Raw genomic sequence first — 25,358 nt, forward strand, 5'->3', positions numbered from 1 at the left:
AAACAGCCATGAATAATAATGAAAGTAATAACAATAAAGAACATAAACATAAAGTCACTGAGTCATGGTCGCAGGACCATGACAGTACCCCCCCCTCAAGGGCTGGCCCCCGACAGCCACAGAAACACACCATCAGATCCGGGCGGGCGGCAGGGGGCCCAGGACGGAGGGACCGGGCCAAGACCAAAGACGGAGGCCCCAGAGTCCCAAACAAATGTTCACAAAAAAAAAAAAAAAAACTCACAGGGGAGCAGAGTCCAAAACACAGTTCAGGTGGCCGGCCAGGGGCCCGATAACACAGGAGGCCGGGATGGGACAGTTCAGGAGGCCGGCCACGAAGAAGGCCGTGGAGGCGCACAAAAGGTTCAGGAGGCCGGCCGTGCGGAAGGCAACGGCGGCCGCTCAGGCGAAGAGGGTCCGGGGGCCGGCCGTGCGGAAGGCAACGGCGGCCGCTCAGGTGACGGCGCCCGGCCAGTAGCCTAGCCAGCGGTCCAGAAAACGGCCGTTTAGCTCCAGACCCAAACGAGGCTGGGCCAGGCGAGGCTGAGGGCACGGAAGCCGGGACCGCAGCAGGCGGAGATGATGATGCAGACACGGAGGCTGGACCAGACGATGATGCAGACATGGAGGCTGGACCAGACGAGGATGCAGACACGGAGGCTGGACCAGGCGAGGCTGATGAGGACGCTGAAGCTGAGGCTGGACCAGGCGAAGCTGATGAGGACGCTGAAGCGGAGGCTGGACCAGGCGCTGCGGGTGAAGATGAGGATGCTGTGGCCGAGGATGCGGGCACGAAGGCTGGACCAGACGAGGATGAAGCCGGACCAGGCAGGGACGAAGCCGGACCAGGACCGGGCGAGACTGAAGCTGGACCGGGCGAGGATGAAACTGTAGCTGAAGCTGGGCCGGGCGAAGCTGTAGCTGAAGCTGGGCCAGGTGAGGATGAAGCTGGACCAGAATCAGGCGAGGATGAAGCTGAGGATGAAGCCGGACCAGGCGTGGATGAAACCGGGCCAGGCGTGGATGGAGCCGGGCCAGGCGTGGATGGAGCCGGACCAGGCGATGATGAAGCTGTAGCTGAAGCCGGGCCAGGCGAAGCTGACGCTGTAGCCGAAGCTGGGCCAGGTGAGGATGAAGCTGGACCAGAACCAGGCGAGGCTGAAGCCGGGCCAGGCGAGGATGAAGCCGGGCCGGGCGACGACGAAGCTGTAGCTGAAGCCGGGCCGGGCGAGGACGAAGCTTCAGGCTGAGGCGTGGCAGTAGCAGGTGGTAGCGCTGCAGCCACAGGTGGAGAAGCAGCCACAGGTGGAGAAGCTCGGGCTCCTCGGGCCCCCCAGCCGAAGAAGCAGGAGGCCGGACGGGCTCCTCGGGCCCCCCAGCCGACGTGGCAGTCAGTGTGGCAGGAGGCCGGACGGGCTCCTTGGGCCCCCCAGCCGAAGAAGCAGGAGGCCGGACGGGCTCCTCGGGCCCCCCAGCCGACATGGCAGTCAGTGTGGCAGGAGGCCTGACGGGCTCCTCGGGCCCCCCAGCAGGCGAAGCAGGAGGCTGGACGGGCTCCTCGGGCCCCCCAGCGAAAACAGCCGCAGAACCAGTGGGCACCGGGGCCCCCGGCACACATGAAACAAAACCAGTAGGCACGTGGGCCTCTGGCACACATGAAACAAAACCAGTAGGCACGTGGGCCTCTGGCACATTTGAAACAAAACCAGTAGGCACGTGGGCCTCTGGCACACATGAAACAAAACCAGTAGGCACGTGGGCCTCTGGCACACATGAAACAAAACCAGTAGGCACGTGGGCCTCTGGCACACATGAAACAAAACCAGTAGACACGTGGGCCTCTGGCACATTTGAAACAAAACCAGTAGGCACGTGGGCCTCTGGCACACATACGGAGGGCTGCAGCTGCGCAGAGCACTGACCCTGCTCAGGCAGTGACAGCCCGGTTCAGGTCACAGCTGGCATCTTGGCCTCCAGGGGTCCAGAGTAAGCTGAGGGCAGTAACCCAGCCTCTGGGGAAGCCCCGGAGTGAGCAACAGTCTCTATTGTTGCCAGCTTTTGAGGAACAGGTCCGTTGTAAAACAGTTCATCTCCCTGCTTAGAAACAGCGGTGGAAAAATAGTGTGAATGTTGTGACTCAGCCATTAACTGAACTATGGGTTGTAGCGAGGCTAGCGGTGGTGGTGGCGGCTGAGTGGCTAACTGGAGCGGCGGCAGAACCGGTAATTGTGTCCGTAGGGAGGCTAACGGTTGAGCTGCAGACTGGGAAGCTTGTGGCTGGACACAGAACTGAGCCGGAGAATGGCAATAAAGTCCTGGCTCAGAAGGAGCGGCAGAGAAACAGTCTCTCGGTTTTACAGAGGGTTTGTACACGCCCACTTGGGAAGGATCCGTTACCACGAAGGTAGGTAAGCGACCCGTACAGTCTCCCATCCCGCTCTGAATAGCCCCAGAAAATAAAGTCCCGGAAACTGGGGAAAGCAATGCATCCCGCTCACTCACCGCATCGGGCTGCTCGAAAGTGAATGCAGACGGGGGGTGTAGTCCAAGGTCCAAAAGGAGAAACTCCCGCTCCCACGAACAGAGCGAGCCCAGAAGCCATGGGAGACCGGTCACCAGACGCTGTAGCCGCCTCTCTATAGCGCGCTGGGACGTGTCACCCGGGCTTTCCAGCCACAGGTCGATCAGCTCCTGTGTGGCATCGATGAGCGTCTCCCGTAGCTCCCTGGACGGGTTAAGCGCTGCTGGGTCCATGTTGTGGTCGCGTCGTACTGTCACGGTCCGGGGCAGCGGCCGTGTGGAGAGCGGAAGGAGGACTCAAAACGCAGCACTTATTCAGGTGTGAGGGTGATTTATTGATAATATCCAATATAAAGTGGGGATGGTAAAACAGAACTAAGGATGAACTAACTGGGAGAAACTACACAAAGAAATAGCAAACCTGAGCATGAAGGGAGAACAGCAGGGAGAGCACGCAGGGGATTACACCAGGTATGAACACAGACGACGCGACGAGGAGCAGAGGAAATCACACACTATAAGTACACAAAGAGACACTGGGAAATCACACACAGGTGGGGGAAACAGCTGGACCTGATTAACCTGACGAGACAGGGGAACACTAACACCAGGGACCAACAGAGGGAGCACAAACCCAGAACCCAGTGTCTAAAATCCCAAACACAAACCATCCCAAAACAGCCATGAATAATAATGAAAGTAATAACAATAAAGAACATAAACATAAAGTCACTGAGTCATGGTCGCAGGACCATGACATTATCTGCATTAGTGAGAATACAGGACACCGGACACAGATAAATCATTTTAATCCAATCCCTAAAGTACTCCCCAAAACCAAATTGTTTTAGAGTCTCAAATATATAAGACCATTCAATCTGATCAAACGCTTTTTGAGCGTCCAGAGAAAGTACTGCTGTTTTAACCTCTTTTCCATAACCTGAGTAAATTGTATTTAATAATAAACGGACATTATTAAATGACCATCTACCAGGAATAAATCCTGTTTGATTAGGATGTATAATTGTTGAAATATGTTTACTCAATCTTGTAGCTAAGATTTTGGTTATGATTTTATGATCACAATTTAAAAGAGCAATGGGTCTATAATTTGCTGGGATGCCTTCCTCCTTTCCAGTTTTATGAAGCAAACAGATATTTGCCTCATAAAGTGAAGCTGGTAACCTTTTATTTTTAACGGAATCATTTATCATCCTAAGCATGAGAGGAATAATTTTATTTTGAAAGGCTTTATAGAATTCATTACCAAATCCATCTGGGCCAGCTGTTTTTCCAAGTGGTAAGGTTTGAATTGTTCTTAAGAGATGTTTTTCAGAGATAGGGGAATCAATTTCATCTCTCAGGGCTTTGTCTAATTGAGGAATAGCTAACCGATCGAAGAAGTTGCTAAAATCACTTTGAGATGGTTTAATTTTACTAGAATAGAGATCTTTATAAAATTTGGTAAAACAAGTATTAATTTCCTTTGGATTGGTACTTACCTTACCCGATTTCATTATCACTTTTTGAATTGCTCGTTTTGCTTGTTCCCCTCTAAGCTGATTTGCCAGCAGTTTCTCTGGTTTATCTCCAAATTCAAAATGTCTCTGTTTGAGCTTCAAAAGAAGATTGCTAACACGTTTATTTAAAATTGTGTTGTATTCATACTTTAATTTCAAAATTTCATTTAAATCAGTTTGCAACAAAGATGATCTATATACTTCTTCCAATTCAGGAAGCTTATTTTCTATTTCTTTAAGTCTTTTTCCCAATATTTTTTTCTTGGAAGATTCAAAGGAAATAATATGACCTCTCATCACGACTTTAAAGGTCTCCCACAAAATAGAATCTGAAACTTCTCCATTATCATTAGTGGCAAGAAACGTATCCATATTTGCATTAAGGTATTTAATAAATTCTTGATCATTCAGAAGGGAAGGGTTAAAACGCCAATTATATTTTTTGGTCAAAATGTTTTTAAAGACCATTGAAACCGGGCAATGATCAGATATTACAATATTATGGTAATTAGAATCAACAACTATGGGCATCAGCTCAGAGGATATCAGAAAATAATCAATTCTAGTATAGGTTTTATGAACATGAGAGAAAAATGAATAGGCTCTCTCAGTAGGGTGTTGTAAATGCCAGATATCAATTAAATTTCTAGTTTTAATTAAATCATTCAAAGTCTCCACTGACCTAATATTGGAGGGGGCTTTTGTAGATAATCTATCCAAAAAAATGTCGAGAAAACAGTTAAAATCACCACCAATAATAATGTTGGCGGTAACTGTCGGTATTAAGTTGAAAACATTCTTAAAAAAATCAGGATTATCCACATTTGGAGCATAGATGTTAAGCAAGGTTATCGGTATTGAATTAATTTGACCAGTGACTATAAGGTATCTGCCATATGGGTCAGCGATCACAGAGTCTGGACAAAATGAGACATTCTTTTTAAAGAGAATCGCAACACCTCTGCCCTTACTGGTAAAAGGAGCTTGATACACTTGAGATATCCACTTTGCTCTTAATGTTTGTTGGTTGTTAATATTTATATGAGTTTCCTGAAGGAATATTACATCTGCTTTAAGTGATTTAAGATGTGAAAAAACTTTACCTCTTTTAATTATATGTCCAAGACCTTTTACATTCCAAGAGACTATTTTTACATCGTTTCCCTCAACGCAAGACTCTTTGTTTAACCCAAACATCAAATATCAACTCGCTCAGATATCGACTTCCATCGCCATCCACGTACAGATACACACATACAAAAAAAAAAAAAAAGAAAAAAAAAAAGAAAGAACCCCATAGGCACTCCCCAATCCCCATCCACCCCCACCCCCGCATAAAGCACTTCTAAACTGAAGTACTGGCGTCCCTCTCGGCTCAAGGCCGTAGTTGGACCACACATCACAACAGTGGTGTGTAGTTGGAGGATGTGTTTGTGCGGGGGGTGGCGCAAACATTTTTCTTGTAAAACAAAGGGGGGCATAGTAAAAAAAAGTTTGGGAACCACTGCATTAAGTAAACAAGCTCTGTGCAATTTATCATCTGAACAGATAAGTTCCTGATTTCTAACCAGGTTGCTCATCATGTGAATTGGAATCCAGTGTGAAGACGTTTTTAATAACTCCTTTAGCACATTCCCATTGAAAGCCCCAGAAACAGCCTAGATGTGTTACTAATACACCACTTTATTAGTGCTCCATCCTTCTATTTAGCTGAGATGTGTTTGTTAAAAATATACTGTAATTTATTATGTTTTTTTTTTTTTTTTAATTAAGCTGTAGGATTGTTTTTCTGTTTTTCATTGCTGGTGATTGAATGACAATCTACTCTAACTCCTGAAGGTCACCAGACGCTGTATAAAGGTCACAGAAAAGTTTCAAATTACTTCAACAATAATTCAAACCACTGTGTCCTTTAAGGACAAATGTTTTTGTGCATGCAGATTTATTTTTTAGCATTATATTAAAATGGGTTGGTGAAATAATAAAGCAGTTCTACACATTACAAGTGATGCAGAATATTTAACGTTATTGAGAATTTATTCAGAACAACTTATTTGTCTCTTTAAATCATCTCATCATGTACTCAATCATTCAAACATGTCTTAAAGCCACGCGTGGTTATATTAATTCGGTTATGCATTCTTTTCAACTACAGTAAAGAGATTTAGACTTTCTCTTTCGGGTGGAAGTCTAGTTAAAAACAACTCTCTCTCGTTTGAGCTGCTCTCGGTTAAAGCGTTGGTTCAGCTTTTCCTGTTGCTGAAGTTGTTTCAGTTGCTGTAGTTGTTGCTGCAGTTCCTGCTCTACCTGCAGTTCTCCTCTTTGTCTGCGACGTTTAATTGCGCTGTGGTCAGAGAGAAATGACAATTTAGATCCACATGCAACAAGAGTAGTTGTCAAGCATTTGCAATAATTGTAGAAGCACAAGTTCTTACTCATGGATAGCCTTGCCAGCTGAATAAAAGAAAAAAGAGATGGAAATAATGTAGTATGAATTTGACACAGTATTATACATATAATATTAATGCAGGATGTACAATGCAATTATACCATTCAAAGGGAATGTGCCTGTAGTGTACATCTTACCATACTATAATTCATATAATATAAAACACAGTAATGCAGGATGTATAATGCTGTTACCGTAACTGTAGTGTACAACTTACTTATCCTAAATTAGCTTTGTCTAGAAATGATAATTGAGCTGCGATCATGGTATCTGATACCACGGCCAAAAACCTATTTTTGCTGATAAAATACTTTGAGGAAGCTAGCTTATTTTTTTGTGTTAACTGTATTATAGTGAGGAAGTAATGATCACTGGCATTCCTAATTTTAAGTAAACAAAGGTAAAATAAATGAGGCAGAGGGTAAGATGTTTTCAATATTAGACAATTTTACAGGTCAACTTTAAATTTTTAAGCCCATAAGCCTCCAGCCAAATCTGACATTAGCTGTTGCTTTTAAATAAAATCAGACACCTCACTTTTTCAGAGAAATTGGTTCTCATCCTCATAAGGTTCCCGTGTAAAATAATGAAAGTACCCCTATATGCTATTGTCCAAACTTAAACCTTGGTGTGTTTCTTTCTAAAATTTTAAATGTATATGTATGTGTTTATGGTTATGCATATAGTAAACTTGTGATTTACATAGGAAATGCGAGCAAAGAAACTGGTAAACATAGTAGTCCAACATTAAATTAACATTAAACACTGTAATGTTATTACAGTAGTTACACATCTCCATTCATACATTTTCTACAATTTCTACCAAGATGATGATTATTAGAATACCATGAGAACGGGTTACTGTAAAAAAAAATCGAAATATCAACAAGATTACCATGAATAATTCCACCAATAATATGGGAAATAAAGCCTTCCCCAGGTTCAGCCATGAGGACGACCATCGACAGCACAAGGAACAGTATAGTGCACTTCATCCTAGAGATAAGAACCAAAGAAATTATAAATTGTTGTTTTTGAGCAAAATGGTAACATATTTAACATTACATACCTTTCTGATTGAAATGGAATTCAACTCTTCAACTTTTGGAAAGTAAGTGGTATAAAGCCTACAAGTAATGATCTCTGTCTGTTTACTCATCTCTTTATGTACCAGCTGGATTACTTTGTCTTGCTTATGCAAAACAGGAAGGAAAAGAAAAATTAGACTATCACATGGTATTTTGAAATGCAAAAAAACCTGCATAACTGCACAGTCTTTGGTCATGTAATGATCATCTTTGTGCTCAGTGTCAAACAATTGAACACATTATCCCACTTTAAATCGCTATATCTTGATGAAAATGTTTCTAGAATTTTTTAAATATTTTTTTTATACTTGACCAAAATCTTAAAAAAAAACAAACAAACAAAAAGAGCTCATACAGTGCTATCTTTTCTTTCTTCTTTTTTTTTGCAATTTTGCCCAAAGCTCAAGGTGTGAATAAAGTGCAGACTTCCAGCTTTAATTGACAAAACTTCTACCTTTGACTATAACTATTTTCAGAAGTTTAAAAGTAATTGGAAAAATTTAGGGACAGGCAGTTTCATGGTGAGATGAGATCTGTTCCATTGCCTTTCAATGGCAAATTAAGCATAAAATGACTGAAGTTGAACTTTTCAGTCCAGATTACATTGTGCTTGAAAATAGCTAAAATACCCTGCACAGTTCTGGTGAGGAATTCTTTGGAGATTGAATCAATTAACTTTTACAATAAAGATGGGAAAACAAAAGTATGGAGGAGGAAAGGAAGGACTCTAGATCTCTATATTAATATACTATTAATATTAATTAGTGGTGATCTTTATAGTAATATTATACTAATTATGTTCTTTGTCAAACTCTTAGGCCAAACTGCTATCATTCTTGGACCATTGGTGCAATTGCAAAATTCCATTTCCTGAAAGCAGCAACACTGTGCTTTTCAGTGATATTAGGGTCGTCACGGCAATCCCAGGCAAGGCGCCATATCCAAATCTTGGCAAAAAAACAAAAAAAAGCACAGCAAACAGCAAAAAAAATGTTAGTTTTCTATAAAGCAAAAGGTTGATTCTGCTCATCTGGACGTAGCGTTTTCAGTGGGAAAAACGTTTCGTCATTCATCCAAGTGACTTCTTCAGTCTCAGCTAACTGTGGGCAATCTTATAAACAATACATTTGCACAATGAGTGAAACAAGCCCACTGAATGAACAATGGGCCATTTGACTCTGCGCTTTTCAGTGATATTAAGGTCATTACGGTAAGTAAGTAAAATAAGTAAAATTTTATTTATATAGCACATTTCTAGATAGAAATCACAAAGTGCTTTACAAGATATAACAGATTATAAAAAATTTTTTTAAAAAAAGGTCAGTTCCTTGATCATTAATATGCAAACTGTCATGGCAATTGATCAACAACCCTTGATCAAAGCCTATTGATCAATGGCCATGAATACCATTCACATAGAGTTGCTTAATAGCTGTAATCTCAGTATTGTAAGATTGTGAAAGATGTACTCTTGGGCCCTTCTTTATCCAGAGATGGTTATTTCCTTTTCACGACTTCTGTAGAGCTGCATCACACTCACACACTCTCTTCTCTCAATTTGGTCTTCCTGAGGCTTCTGCCACCCTGTGCCTGGGATTACCGTAATGACCTTAATATCACTGAAAAGCGCAGAGTCAAATGGTTCACGACTTACAGGACTTAGAGATGTTTAAAAAACACTTGTCTGAAGCCAGCAACAGGTTAGACTTTAGAGGGTTATTTTTAGTATAAATAAATATTGTGTTGCAACTTCTTCTTTTAGCTGCTTCCTAATGGGTCGCCACAGTGAATTAGCTGCCTATATTTCACTCTATCCATAGCATTCTCTTCTGCCATGCCAACTCTCTGCACATCCTCCTTCACAACAACTCCTGCCTACTAGTTTTTCAACATCCTTTGTCCAAAATATCCGTTACTGAGGTTGTGCATGTGGCATCATGTAAACATCATGCAAGAACTCTGCAATATTGGATGTGATAACAAGCAGCAATCACACCCAATGACTTATACATTCTTTACATAAAAATTATCATTGCTATTTGTTTCCCCTTAACAGCTATATTCTGCTGCCTTCTTGGGTGCAGGAATAATCAAATAAAAAAAGAGAATGTTTTTTGATCATTTTCCTGGTGATTTAGATAGAAGACGATGAAAAACAAACTATTTATCTGATATGGCAGCATCAGATAAATAGTACTATCAATTAAAAGCTGTTTATCCATCCATCCATTCGCTACCGCTTATCCTTTTCAGGGTCGCGGGGGGTGCTGGAGCCAATCCCAGCTGTCATAGGACGAGAGGCGGGGTACACCCTGGACAGGTCGCCAGTCTGTCGCAGGGCCAACACACAAGGACAGACCATTCATACTCACATTCACTCGCACATTCACACCTAGTGGCAATTTGGATTATCCAATTAACCTATCCCTATCCCCACTGTTTATATTTTTAAAATCACCAGTATCTGTTTCAAACAACATTTGATTTTTGAAAAGGGTGCTCTATGAGAGTGGTACACTGGGCACACATCTGCTGTTCTGGTCGCAGGTCCATCATCATCAACATACATTACACAGCAGTGGGGAATACATTTAATTGTAATAAAAGTACTGAATATTTTATAACTACATTTTGAAACATAATTGTGGAGTGGAGAGAGATAGGACCCAAATGACTGACTCACAAAGACATTCTCAAAGATACGGAATGGCTAACTGAAGGCCGGATGGTCCTGATCCCAGAAAGGGACCGGTCCCATCCAACTACCGGCCAATAACCTGCCTCAGTACCACATGGAAGCTCCAGTCAGGCACCATAGCGGCTAAAATGAACAGAATGGCTAATCGAAGGCCAGACATTTTTCCCCCCCTATAATGACTTCCAGAGCAATAACAGTAAACTTTCCACACAAATACCTGAAAGATGACATAAAATGTGGAGTCTGCAAGGCGTTGTAACGGGTTGTGTTCAGTGGTTGAGAGGAGGCGGTAGAAACCTTAGCAGGATAGTACGAAGAATACATGATCACACTGGTACTGGGAGTTCCACAGCGTATCCTTTTATGTACCTTCTCTTCATCAACCATACAAGGCCCGGTTGAACGGCTGCTGCTTATCAAACATGACACACAGTGTTCATACAACCTGTAACGTTGCAAAAGTTTGTGGAGAGGTAAAACATATAAAGTCTGTCTCTCTACCTGCACAAGCACATTGTTCCCATAATTCACAGAGAGGGCAGTGCCACACACTAATGACATCATAAACCCTTGGCTTAGGTTGCATTGAAGAGACACCACATCATTGTGACTGTTACAGTGTGCCCTATATTAAATTTGCTTACCTTTAGCCCTTCAAATTTCTAAGGGCGATCGAGTTTGTAATAATCAGCTGCCTCCTTTTGATGTATTGCAATCATATTTGTATTACATAAGCCTAGACACCCAAGGTTTCAGCATGCTATAATATGAATTTATTAAAGAACAGACAATTCACAAAAACAAAAACACTAAGAGTACTTTATCAAGTAAAGTAACACAAAGTATAGTTTCAAGAAATAATTAGCTGCATTTTATTTCTGTTGTTATAGACGAAGCTTTTCTTTTCAATAGAATGGAGGTTTTTTTGGTGGTAGCTTGAATTTAGTCAAAATTAAGTCGACGACGGTGGTAACTGATTGCACGCTTATCCAGCTCCTGATCTTTTTGCTGCTCTTGCTTTTGTTGGACATCCTTGACAGCATCCTTGACACCAGGTCCATTGACGAGCCTAGTGGTAGCAAAGCAGACACATTACAACAGAAATTTTGCATTATACTACCACTTTTACTACTACTACTATTATTATTATTATTATAACTGTTATAAACTCTCTTACCGATGAAGAAAATGTTTGGCTAAATAAAACAAATGAGAAGAAAATAATATAAATATATAAATATGAATATTTAGTAGTACATTCAGCACAATTGTATGCTTATGTCAACCTTTTTTTCTAAAACATGCTTTTTCAAAAACTATACCTCCATGGAAAACTGCGTCCCAAATGCACTCTCCAGGTTCAGCCATGAGGGTGACCATCGACAGCACAAGAAATGCCACAATACACTTCATCCTAAAAAAAAGAAAAGAAAAAAGAATCATCATCAGGAATAGACATTGACCATTCTCAGCACATTTACAGAATAACTGTGATTCATCTGTTATAAAACATGTTACCTTTTCCACTCTCTAAATGCCAAATGAAAGTCTTTTATCACAAGGGATTTAGATTTCTCTGACGGCTGAGTGGCTGGTCAGGCTCTCTTTATATTTGGTGGACATGCATGCGTAGTAGCTGTGGTACATGATTACAGGAAGGGCACAAGAATGTATACAGTACCATCAGTTCACACAGGTCACACTTTTTATTACTTCCCCATATTTAAAATTTTCTTTAATTGACCTAATTAGACATTCATGTTTCATAACATTACTGGAAAGCTGTTTTGATATTCAAATTTTTAATTATGTTTTAAATAAAGAATACAAAAATAAACATTTACTGCTGGTAAGTGTTGTCTCCCTAGGGTTTAATGATGACAAATCTTAATCCCATATTTGAAACTGACAGTAAATTGAAGAATATTTTTGGGATGACTAAAACTAATTACTGATTATTAACATATGACATTGAACATTTTTTTATTTTTATTTTTATTTTTTAGAAATAATGGCTATAGGTTAAGAATGTATACAAGTAAAAAACAAACAAGCATACTCTGCCCCTATTAGAACCAGTCATTAACATGGAACAGTGTGACTTTGGAAAGAGGAAATAACACATTCACAATTACCATATTGGCTTGCCATAAGTGGCCAAAACTTTTAGACTCCCTGTCACGGCGGGGTGCGCCGATGTGCGAGGAAGCAGGACCCAAAAGCAGATGATGGACAAGGAGTTGTAAGTTGTAACAGAAAAGTGATCCTTTATTAATGACGGCACAGGAAACCAAAGCAAACTGACAAAAACACTAAGAAACAAAAACACTAAGAGGGACTGAGACCAAAACATTATAACTATAACTGTGGTGGAAAATAACAGGCAAAGACTAAGACTACCGTAGAATAACAGACGAAAACCATGACTGTGACTGAGGTCAAATAAACAGACGAACCGACAATGACAAGCAGAAAACAGAAGGCTTAAATACCCACATGAGGTGATCAGTGGAAGTAGAGACACATGGGGGAACAGCTGACAGACATAACCCTAATGACAGGACCAAGAAAAGAAAGCTAACTATAATGAACAAGGAACACAAGACACTGTCAAAATAAAACAGGAACACTAAAACTAAGCATGGCAACCCAAACTTAACAGACCTAAATACATAATGATAAATACCAAAACCCCAAAACATAGAAAACCAAGGAACAATAAACAATAACAACCCAAACTAAAGACAGATAGGAACTGACACAAAAACTAATAACATATCAAAAATGAAACAAATACAAGAGAGAGGCTCAGAGCACTGGGTCAGAGACCCAGCCTGTGACACTCCCTTCTGATATTGCATGATGTTTGTTTGTACTACACTGTACTCCTTTCCTGGGTTTAACAGCTTGTTTCAGATTTTTTCTTCTTCTAAGACCTCCATCACAAAAACGCAGTAATCAGTCACAAAAATGGGCAGCACTGGAAAACTTATGATACGTGATATATGATGTGATATATGATATCATATGATATGATATATAATTTCTTTGGCCACAGTCAAATTACTAAGGTTTCTGGAGTTTTCCTGGTAAATGCCGACTTGTCTACAATCCTTTGGTAATTTGCCTCCAAGCAATAGTGACACTTCAAAAATATTCACTTCAATAATGAAGAGACAGACAGATTTATTTATTTATTTATTTATTTATTTTGCCTGTTCTGTCCGGCACTGTAGCATTCAGAATTATTGTCTGAAGGTCAAGAAGAATTCCAACAGCTTTACTTTCCCAAGTAGTTCATTACAGCTTTTGCCATACTGATCCACTTGATTGTCATAGTTTTTTCGATTTTTATTATTTATTCATTTATTTATGTAATTATTTATTTACTTTTAATTCTAACTTGTAAAAACCAAAACAGACCGGGGAGAGAGATGAAGAAAAAAGAAGTTGGACAGGAGAGGGAAAGAAACACAGGAGAAGAGAGAGGGAGAGAAAAGACATGCACTGTGCGATTTTTTTCAATCACGTTATTCAGCTCCTGCTCAAACTGTACGATTGACTTGCAGGGGTTATAAGTTTGTTGGTCTCGATGCAGGGTCTCACACTATACAGCCCGATGCTCTGATGCAACCTGAGTGCTCACACTGTCCGTCCCTAACAAGTTATAACACAAAATGTCTCTCCCTCTCCCAGACACACACACACCACCACCATCAACTTTGCTAAATTGCTAATGTAAAAACATTGACCAGACAGCTGCAATTGAGCAGCAATGTCCACCCAACAATTTTTTACGGTTGTTGCGGTCGTGATAATTTTGTGAGGCCACATCGAAAAAGCTCGGATGAGCCTGCCAACTTCTACAAGTTGGGCCTCCATCTCTTGTGTCCAGATCACACGCTGCACTGCCATGGTACTCTGTCTTTTTGACTTCCATTTCTGTGTTTGCGCATGTGCAGTGTGAGAGGTTGCGTTAAATCGGCTCGTGGCATTGCTTCACGAGGGGCGACCAGGATTTCAAACAGGTTTCATTTTCTTGTGATCATACGATTGCTGATCGGGAGCTGGTTGTGAGGTGTTAATCGCTCTTCGTTACCCCATGTATACTACACAATGCACGACACACGATTAAGGTGAAACTCTGGCTGATCCCCAAAATGGTCACATGACTGAAAATTGTCTCAAAATGGGCCAAAAATCGCACAGTGTAAGCCCAGCTTTACATGTACACATGCAGTTACTGTCCCTCCATTTAAAAAGACAGAGGCGTCACAGTGAACTTCTACATTCAACACAAACGCTCTCACAACCCAAATCCTGACTGAATGTTGTTGTCGGTATTGAATACATTTTTTTTTATTAAATTTATTTATGCTGTATGCATTTTGTTCATTCCTAAGTTGTGAGTCTACACAACAGCAAAATGCTGTCTTTAGTTATTAACATTTGAAATGATGAAGGCACTTGAAAGTAACACAAAATTAGGTGCCTTTCCAGAAAAACAAAATTCAGAAGTATTTAAGGTTAGCATAAAACCCTGTTTACATTTTTTCCAGCCAGGCTTCTAGACTTCTGATTGGCCAACACTTCTAAACAGTTAGGATTTGGCATGTTTCTGACAGCGCTTGACTGCGTTTTTGGCGTTTGCATAGTCTGTGTCTGGGAGTACCTGTTTGTACACAGGTGTGTACAAACAGGTTGGGCATCTGATTAAAATGCCTCCTGGATGAGGTGTTCTGGGCATGTCCCACCAAGAGGAGGCCCCAGGCAGGCCTAGGACACACTGGAGAGATTATATCTCTCAGCTGGCCTGGGAGAGCCTTGGTGTTTTCCCAGAGAAGCTGGAGGAGGTGGCTGGGGAGAGGGAGATCTAGGCTTCTCTACTAAGGTTCCTGCCCCCACAGGCCCAGCCCTGGATAACCAGAAGAAAATAGATGGATGGAAGCTTAACCAAAGTCCTTTAAACACAGGCACGTTTACATTCCAGGTCTCTAAGAAAACTATATAAATAAGAAAACTGTGTTAACTAAACTATATTAACTAATTATTGTGTGTAGTTAAAATCACACCAATGTTGTGTTGGTGTTCATTAAAATGCGCTCAGAATTTTGCAAAAGAACAATGATTCAGCTCATAAATCATGACCACTGCTCTCCCCTGCGTAAGCTCCCTTTATAAGGTTAAAAGTATCATTATAATAAAATGTTATGGTCAATGTTATGGAATGCTGCACTGAGGTCTAGCAGGGCAAGAAAATACATTTAAAAGTCCAAAATGCAAGTCCTCTGTCACATTTTCCAAAGTTGTCTGGTGGGCTGGATTGGAGTCTTTGCCAGACCGTTTCTGGCCCCTGGGCCTTATGTTTGACGTCACTGGTTTATAAGGTCTTGAAAAACAAATAAATATAGAATCATCTTGTGTCATTCAAAATGTGTATTCTATGAGAATATTAGGTAATTTAGTACAGCATAGTAAAGACTAGGGCTGCACGATTAATCGTTAGAAAATCGCGATTTCGATTCATACTTATGTGCGATCTCATTTCCAAATGACAACGATTTGAAAAAAAAAAGAAAGAAAAAAAAAGACGACGACCACGATTGTACCGCATTAAACCTGACCATAATATTAATACAGTTTCTCTATTAAAAATACTCTTTTTACTCTAATCTTCATAATCTATATTAATAGATACCTTCTTATGATTATATCATAAAGACATCAGAGACATCATTAGCTGGCTGGGTTCCCAGACTGCTATATTTGATACATTTATAGTTCCCAGCAGCAGAGATGGGCTGTAACACGAAATCCGATTACTTTTTTCAAGCAACAAGTAATGTAAGGGATTGCTATTGAAAAAAACAAGTAATTTTATTACTGTTACTTTCCCACAAGTACGCTGTGTTAATGCGTTACTAAACCGTCGTGATTTTGTTTGTGAGAGTGTCTCATGACAATGCCGTATAAGCGTGTGATGTCCGTGACAGCAACAGACGTGTGTAGATCAAAAATGGATAATATGGAGTGCGGGAGAGAGTACGACCATGCAGTGTTTAAAGCGTGGACATACTTACATTACTTTGAGTTTGATTCTGTAGAAAGTGACAAAAACATTAGCGTGCGCTGTACACTCTGCTTGGGAAGAAAGCTTCTTTCTACAGCGAAAAATTAAGCTTAAAATCTGAGCAAACACCTAGCAAGCCGCCACGGGAATGTGAAATTCACAGAGAAATGTCTGGAACCCCCCACTGACATGGCCACCGGACAAAACTCCACCGCCCCACTCCTGCTAAACAGGTGGCAATAGATTTAAGAGCGACAGGACTTAGTGTCGCTGAATCTTTGATTTTATTTTATTTTTTGCTGTGTTTTACTTGCATCTATTTTAAAGAATGAGTGTAAACACAAAACATTGTTATATTTTATATGCTGGATTATGCAGAAAATAGGTTTAAATGTTAAAAAAATTCTTCAAGTCAAACACAGTGTTACATATAATTAAATCTTTGCTTAATGCAATGTGCATGAAATTAAAAGATTACAACTCATAAAATGATTTTTAAAAAGAGGCTTTCCATTTGATTTGATTTTATATGAAGGATTATGCATAAAAATAGAATTGGGCTGAAAGGTCTATTGCTTTATTACTTATTCAGGTTGTGTATCATGTTTTTAAAAAAGTAACTAGTTACTGTTGAAATAAGTAATCAGTAAAGTAAGAGGATTACTTTTTTGGAGAAGTAATCAGTAATTAGTAATTTATTACTTTTTAAAAAAAATGACTTCACCAACACTTTTCAGTGTTGGTGAAAAGTGTTGGTGTTTAGGTGGGAGGATTGGGCTGTGTTTTTGATTGAAAACAATTGTGTATAGTTACTCTAAAAATGTATTGACATGTAATCAGTTAACCCTTTAAACCCTAACCCTAATTTACCCTTTAAACCAGGGGTGGGGTCCTGCAAGTTTTAGATGTGTCCTTGATCCAACACAGCTGATTTAAATGGCTAAATTACCTCCTCAACATGTCTTGAAGTTCTCCAGAGGCCTGGTAATAAACGAATCATTTGATTAAGGTGCGTTGACCCAGGGTGGTATCTAAAATCTGCAGGACACCGGCCCTTGAGGCCTGGAATTGCCCACCCCTGCTTTAAACCCTAGGTTAGGGTTTATAGGGTTAATGTGATAAAGCTCTTTAGAACACCATTTTCATTCATTTATTTTTTTGAAGGAGCACATTGTTTCAGAAGCACATGTTCAAACAGCTCAATATCTGCAATCTCATAAGCTACACTATACTGCCAAAGTATTCGATTGTCTGCTTTCAAGCCCATCTAAATTATAGTGCCATCCCATTCCTAATCCAAATGGTATATGATTCCAGCCCACCCATTGTCATTGCCTTACCACTAACACTGAACTGTGGAATATTTAGTAGCGAGTAAATTTCATAAGTGGACTTGTTGCATAGAAGCTTCCGCTTCGAGAAAGCGGAAGCGCGCCAAGCATGTGGCGGTCCGTGTTAGCCTAAGAGCAAATCCAAGCCGGCCGGCTTTCCCATCCATCCTGCTCTCTCGACAATAAACTGGACTACATCCAACTCCAGCAGACCACACAGCAGGATTTTAGGTACTGTTGCGTCTTTGTTTTCACGGAAACATAGCTCTCTGACAGAGTTCCGGATACTGCCATTCAGCTACATGGGCTCACCACATTTCGTGCCAACAGAAATGCAGCTCTGTAAGTAAAGTAAAGTAAAATTTTATTTATATAGCACCTTTCAAGATAAAAAAATCACAAAGTGCTTCACAGAAGCAGAAATGGACATACAACCTCAAACAAACAGAATCAACCAAAAGCAAGTTTAAACAGATAGGTTTTTAACTGCTTTTTAAAAGAAATGACTGAGTCCACAGATCTCAAACTCAAAGGGAGCGAGTTCTAGAGCCTGGGAGCCACTGATACATACGCTCTGTCACCTTTTGTTTTTAACCTTGTATGCTGGACAACCAGCAAGCCCTGGTCACAAGACCTCAGGGACCTGCTGGGGCAATAAGGAAGAAGAAGATCACTGATGTAAGTTAGAGCTACACCGTGCAGGGCCCTATAGGTCATGATTATAACCTTAAAATGGACCCTGAACTTGACAGGGAGCCAATGCAGTTGAATCAGCCGGGGAGTGGCATGGGAGTATTTTGGATACTTTGTCTGAAGCCTAGCAGCAACACTTTGAGCACCCTGCAGTCGTTCCAGGGAGGCATTACTAAAGCAAGTAAACAAGGAATTACAATAATCTAAGTGAGATGAAACAAAAGCATGACTAATCATTTCCAATTCGGAGCGTGACACAATGGGACTCAGTTTAGCAATATTTCTTAATTGGTAAAAACAAGAGCGAAGCAAGAGGGCCTAGATTTTTAACCACGAGGGGAACCAATTTCTCAGGAGCAAAGACAATGACTTCAGTTTTCTCAGCATTTATTTGAAGATAATTATCAGCCATCCAATCTCTAAAGGAATCAAAGCAGGACTGGAAGATTTGAACCTTAGAAACATCAGGTGGCCTAAAAGTGATATATAGCTGAATATCATCTGCGCAACAATGATACGAAATATCCGTTAATGAGCTAAGAAGTTGCAGAAGAAAGAGTAAATACAACAGAAACAGTAATGGTCCCAAGACAGAACCCTGTGGCACCCCATAGGCGACAGAGCTGACAGAGGATCTGAACTTAGAGGTAGCCACAGAGAAAGATCGTTCAGACAAAAAGGATTTAAACCATTCCAATGCGGTACCCGATATACCCACCCAGTAGTTTAATCTATCTAACAAAATACAATTATCAACAGTGTCAAAAGCAGAGGTGCGGTAAAACTCGCGGTGGTGGCTTGTGTGTCTACATCACCCGAGAATGGTGCAAGAACTCTGTGCTAGTTTCTTATTAGTGCTCATCACTGGTAGAGTTATGACTGTTCGATACAGAACTTTTTATCTACCTCAGGAATTCACTGCTGTGCTCATTACAGCAGTGTACATCCCACCCAGCACTAACGCCAAAGAAGCGCTCTGTGAGCTGTACAGGGCGATCAGCAAGCTGCTGAACTCACACCTCAGTGGACTGTTTATTATCACTGGAGATTTCAACCATGCAAATCTTAAGTCAGTGTTTCCGAAATTCCATCAACATGTGGACTTTGCAAAAAGGGGGGAAAACGCGCTGGATTTAGTTTACACAAACCCAGCACATAGAGAGCGAAGTCCTGCCCCCACCTCAGATACTCAGACCACTTGTCTGTTATACTAATTCCGGCATACAGACTGCTCATCAGATGCAAACCGGTTCTAAGACAGGTCAGAACCTCTTCTGCAGGAGCTCTCTCTGCTCTTCAGGACTGTTTTGAGCACACTGACTGGGACATGTTCAGGGAGGCTGCAACAAATGGCGACCACACCAACTTGGAGGCATACACATCATCTGTGACCAGCTACATCAGCAAGTCCATCAATGATGTCAGTGTCTCCAAAACTATTATAATACACTACAATCAGAAACAGTGGATAACTGCAGAAGTGCGTGAGCTGCTAAGGACTTGAGACTCCACCTTTAGAGGAGGTGACAAGAGGGCCCTGGGAACAGCGAGGGCCAAACTGGGTTGAGTCACCAGAGCAACAAAGCGCATGGATGGCAGAAGAATCCACAGCCACTTCCAGGACAGTGGCGACATGCAGTGCATGTAGCAGGGCATCCAGGCCATTACCAATTACAGGAAGATGAGACCTGCCTGTCAGGGTGACCCCTTCCGCTGAACAACTTCTATGCATCATATCATTCTGAGGTTCAACGCTCAGAATGACGTGTTGGTGAGGAAGTCTACCAAGAGACAACCTCTCCCTGAGCACTGCTTCCATCCCAACGTGCCTCAAGGCCACCACCATCATCCCCGTGGTGTCCTGTCCAGTCCTCAGTGTCCTGCATCAATGACTACCATCCCATTGCTTTCACACCCATCATGTTGAAGTGTTTTGAGAGGCTCGTCATGAGGCACATTAAGACCCAGCTACAACCCACACTGGATCCACTGTAGTTTGCCTATCGTCCAAACCGGTAAACAGATGATGACGCCATCGCCACCACCCTACATCTTGCCCTCACCCTCCTGGACAATAAAGACATATGTACGAATGCTTTTCATAGACTTCATTTCAGGATTCAACACAATCATTCCTCAGCACCTGATTGGAAAACTGAGCTTGCTGGGCCTGAAGACCTCCCTCAACAACTGGATCCTGGACTTTCTGACGGAGAGACCTCAGACAGTCCGGATCGGTAACAGCATCTCCAACACCACCACAATGAGCACTGGAGCCCCTGTTTGCTCATCCCACTGCTGTTCACTCTGCTGACTCACGACTGTGCAGCAATGCATCATCAAGTTTTCTATTGATTCGACTGTGTTGTTTCTCATCAGCAAGAACAACAAGTCAGCATACAGAGAAGTGGTGTAGACTCAACAACCTGTCTCTAAACTTGGACAAAACAAAAGAGATGATTGTTGACTTCAGGAAAGCATGGAGCGATCACTGTCCACTTAACATCGATGGATCCTCTGTGGAGGTCATCAAGAGCACCAAATTCCTTGGTGTCCACCTGGCGGAGAACCTCTCCTGGTCCCTAAACACTAGTTCCATAACTAAGAAGGCCCAACAGCATCTGTACTTCCTACAGAAGCTGAGGAAAGCCCATCTCACTCCATCCATTCTCACCACCTTCTACAGAGGGACTATTGAGAGCATCCTGAGTAGCTGCATCACTGTCTGGTATGGTAACTGCACAGCATCGGATTGCAATACCTTACAGCGGACATTGAGGGCAGCTGAGAAGATCATTGGAGCCTCTCTTCCCTCCATCACAGACACTTATTGCACCTGCTGCATCTGCAAAGCCACCAGCATTGTGGAGGACCCCACACACGCCTCACACACACTCCTCACCCTGCTGCCTTCTGGCAAGAGGTACCGGAGCATCCAGGCCCTCACTGCCAGACTGCGAAACAGTTTCATCCCCAAGCCGTCAGACTCCTGAACACTCAGGTACTGGGCTGACACATATGGATACCTTCATACATCAAGTGACTTTTTGCACAATACTCAGTCTTTTGCACATTTCTATTGGAGATTATGTATCGGAATTTCAGGAGCAGGACCATGCCTCCAAACGCTCCTTCCAGCTGTCATCTATATAGGGTTACCTCAGTTCTGCAAGCTGATCATTCTCGTTTACGTGCCCCACCCTCCCTCCCTCCTTGTTCTCCATTCTTTAATTTCTTCACTTCTATTTAGTACATGGGGATCTGCCAGGCCCGGGAGCCATCGGCAGTCCCCTTCAAGGCCTTCCCCAAACCGCAGCTCAATTCATGTCAAAGCATTCACTTTTACCTACTAAAATGCTGTCAAACCTAAAATGAGGACGTGGGCCCAGTTAGTGAATTGCACTGTTGTGTCTGCACTGTCTTGTGTCTGTATCGTTCTGTTCTGTCTGGAGTGCCACTGCCTCGTTTTTCTTATGCAGTTTTTGCACATTGCACTTTATGTAGTCGTGTGTTGATTGTCTGTTGTTTGCCATATGTAGCACCATGGTTTTGGAGGAACGTTGTCTCGTTTCACTTTGTACTGTACCACTGCACATGGTTGGAATGACAATAAAGCCACTTGACTTGACTTGGAAGTGATTGAAACACCCGAATTTAATTATTTTTATGTGTGAGTGAATACTTTTGGTGATATAGTATATTTCTGTGCAATTTAGCACACATCCACAATGAATGAATGGACTTGTGTATGGATGGATGGATTGATGTTATTTTGTATGAAACTGCCTATTAGATGTAAATACATAAAGAATTACAAATACAAGTGTGTTTCTTTAAAACACACATGCAATGAAGTGTTGGTCATTTGGGGAACTGGTTGCACAATATCTCTTTATCATCCCTATGTAAATTATTGGAAATTAGCATATGCTGAGTTAATACAGTGGGGCAAAAAAGTATTTAGTCAGCCACCGATTGTGCAAGTTCCCCCACCTAAAATGATGACAGAGGTCAGTAATTTGCACCAGAGGTACACTTCAACTGTGAGAGACAGAATGTGAAAAAAAAATCCATGAATCCACATGGTAGGATTTGTAAAGAATTTATTCGTAAATCAGGGTGGAAAATAAGTATTTGGTCAATAACAAAAGTACAACTCAATACTTTGTAACATAACCTTTGTTGGCAATAACAGAGGTCAAACGTTTACTATAGGTCTTTACCAGGTTTGCACACGCAGTAGCTGGTATTTTGGCCCATTCCTCCATGCAGATCTTCTCGAGAGCAGTGATGTTTTGGGGCTGTCGCCGAGCAACACGGACTTTCAACTCCCGCCACAGATTTTCTATGGGGTTGAGGTCTGGAGACTGGCTAGGCCACTCCAGGACTTTCAAATGCTTCTTACGGAGCCACTCCTTTGTTGCCCGGGCGGTGTGTTTTGGATCATTGTCATGTTGGAAGACCCAGCCTCGTTTCATCTTCAAAGTTCTCACTGATGGAAGGAGGTTTTGGCTCAAAATCTCACGATACATGGCCCCATTCACTCTGTCCTTAACACGGATCAGTCGTCCTGTCCCCTTGGCAGAAAAACAGCCCCATAGCATGATGTTTCCACCCCCATGCTTCACAGTAGGTATGGTGTTCTTGGGATGCAACTCAGTATTCGTCTTCCTCCAAGCACGACGAGTTGAGTTTATACCAAAAAGTTCTACTTTGTCATGTGGTCAGATGAAACCATTCTCCCAATCCTCTGCTGTATCATCCATGTGCTCTCTGGCAAACTTCAGACGGGCCTGGACATGCACTGGCTTCAGCAGCGGAACACGTCTGGCACTGCAGGATTTGATTCCCTGCTGTTGTAGTGTGTTACTGATGGTGACCTTTGTTACTTTGGTCCCAGCTCTCTGCAGGTCATTCACCAGGTCCCCCCGTGTGGTTCTGGGATCTTTGCTCACCGTTCTCATGATCATTTTGACCCCACGGGATGAGATCTTGCGTGGAGCCCCAGATCGAGGGAGATTATCAGTGGTCTTGTATGTCTTCCATTTTCTGATGATTGCTCCCACAGTTGATTTTTTCACACCAAGCTGCTTGCCTATTGTAGATTCACTCTTCCCAGTCTGGTGGAGGTCTACAATACTTTTCCTGGTGTCCTTCGAAAGCTCTTTGGTCTTGGCCATGGCGGAGTTTGGAGTCTGACTGTTTGAGGCTGTGGACAGGTGTCTTTTATACAGATGATGAGTTCAAACAGGTGCCATTCATACAGGTAACGAGTGGGGGACAGAAAAGCTTCTTACAGAAGACGTTACAGGTCTGTGAGAGCCAGAGATTTTCCTTGTTTGAGGTGACCAAATACTTATTTTCCACCCTAATTTACGAATAAATTCTTTACAAATCCTACCATGTGAATTCATGGATTTTTTTTTTCACATTCTGTCTCTCACAGTTGAAGTGTACCTCTGGTGCAAATTACTGACCTCTGTCATCATTTTAGGTGGGGGAACGTGCACAATCGGTGGCTGACTAAATACTTTTTTGCCCCACTGTACGTGCCATGCTGTGGTGACTTCTTTCTACACTGATAACAACAACACTTGTTGTGAGTTTGAAGTGTCAGAAGCTCAAAGTTACTAACAAAATTTACTTTAAAATTGGTATTCTTTAATATTTTACAACTAAATTTGGTTTCTATACCTGTTAATCACTTTCTAAACTTTTTTTTTTTTCCATCAACCCAATGATTATCGTAACCATTTAACTAGGTCAGGATGAGAGGAATGCTGGAGCCTATCCAATATATGATGAGTGTTAGGAGTACCACCTATGCAGGTTGCTAGTCTTTTACAGGGCCACAAAAGTATTTATTTTTTGTATCCTGCAGACTGATGTTGCTACTCAGCATATCAGAAAGCAATTTCACTCTAAAGTCTCTATGCCTATACCCTTTACACACCTCTTTCCCCCCTTACTCATCCTGTCATGTCCATACTATATATGTCAATAATGTCATGGTCCTGGGTCTTTTGACCCAGCGTTTTAAGTTTGAGTTTATTTTGTTCATTAGGTTATCTAAGTTCATTTGGTTATTTGACTCCTTGTGTTTTCTTCCCCTGTATTTAAGCTTCCCCTCACCCTTCGTGTTTCATGCTGCGTGTCTTATGTTATCAAGTTTGTATTATTATGCCTAAGTGTTTCTAGTTCTTATTATTTCCCCCTTGTGTTTTCAACCATGTTAAATCTCCCCTGCTCTTCATGCGTTTCATGTCTGTGTCTTACATTGTCAAGTTCTGGTTGTCGTGTCTAAGTCTGCATGTTTCCTGTTTTATTTTGAAAAGGGGTCTTGTGTTCTGTGCTCATGCGGTTAGTTTTACTCTTGCCTGTGCATCATTATGTTTATCCTAGTCAGCTGTTTCCTCATGTGTCTCCACTTCCCCTAATCACCTGCTGTGTATTTAAGTCCTCTGTTTTCAGTGTGTGATTGTCAGGTCGTCTGTTGTCCACGCCATGTTTCCTATGCCATGCTTCCAAGTTTCTTGTCTAGGTTTTTCTTATTGTTTGTTTAGATTTCCCAGTTTAGGTTTGTGTTAATTTTGCTTCAGTTTGCCTTGCCCTTTGTTTGTACCTTTTTTTCCAGCCATATTAAACGGCTCGCTTTTTGTTAACATTCAAGTTTTGTTCCAAGTTTTGTTCCCTGTTCCTTGGAGTCTGCATTTTGGGTCCTTTTTCAATTCATACAGTCTGCCCTCGCCAGACTGTGACAAATAAAGTTATTTAAGTAGAAAACATTTCTTGATTCTGAAATTCACTTTTGAATAAACTTTTCAAACATTTCAAGATTAACGTTTGTGATCATTTTCAATGAGCTTGAAAAACAAATACATTTGTAATAATTTTGTGTTGTAAAAAATTATGTATCCTATGAAAATACTAGGCTTGTGGTTTGGTTTATGGCAATGGAGTATAATGGACTGGTGCAGATCAGGTTGTGA

At 41.7% G+C, this 25,358-nt stretch overlaps 2 protein-coding genes across 4 annotated transcripts in view; one reads left to right on the forward strand and one right to left on the reverse strand.

The window, feature by feature from the left end:
* The window catches only part of LOC146692277 (exostosin-1), a 371,232-nt gene that overhangs the window by 226,640 nt on the left and 119,234 nt on the right, over positions 1–25,358 (forward strand). The gene's annotated exons all lie outside the window — the stretch shown is intronic.
* Positions 5,977–11,884, reverse strand: LOC146692282 (pteroicidin-alpha-like). Of its 3 annotated transcripts, XM_085432337.1 has the most exons (6): positions 11,794–11,884; positions 11,598–11,689; positions 11,453–11,471; positions 7,385–7,485; positions 6,476–6,494; positions 5,977–6,384 (listed from the first exon to the last, which is right to left on the reverse strand). In XM_085432337.1, exons 2-6 carry the CDS (start codon positions 11,686–11,688, stop codon positions 6,231–6,233), a joined length of 384 nt encoding a protein of 127 aa, XP_085288463.1. In that variant the 5' UTR covers position 11,689; positions 11,794–11,884; the 3' UTR covers positions 5,977–6,230. The 3 variants fall into 3 exon arrangements, with proteins under 3 accessions (XP_085288463.1, XP_085288461.1, XP_085288462.1); XM_085432335.1 differs by lacking the exons at positions 11,453–11,471; positions 11,598–11,689; positions 11,794–11,884 and adding an exon at positions 10,493–11,215; XM_085432336.1 differs by lacking the exons at positions 11,453–11,471; positions 11,598–11,689; positions 11,794–11,884 and adding an exon at positions 7,559–8,758.

This window comes from Copadichromis virginalis, linkage group LG15, assembly GCF_057382275.1.
Source record: "Copadichromis virginalis isolate Kocher_CV1m ecotype Utaka linkage group LG15, C_Virginalis_male_GT1.1, whole genome shotgun sequence".
NCBI classification, from domain to species: Eukaryota; Metazoa; Chordata; class Actinopteri; order Cichliformes; family Cichlidae; genus Copadichromis; species Copadichromis virginalis.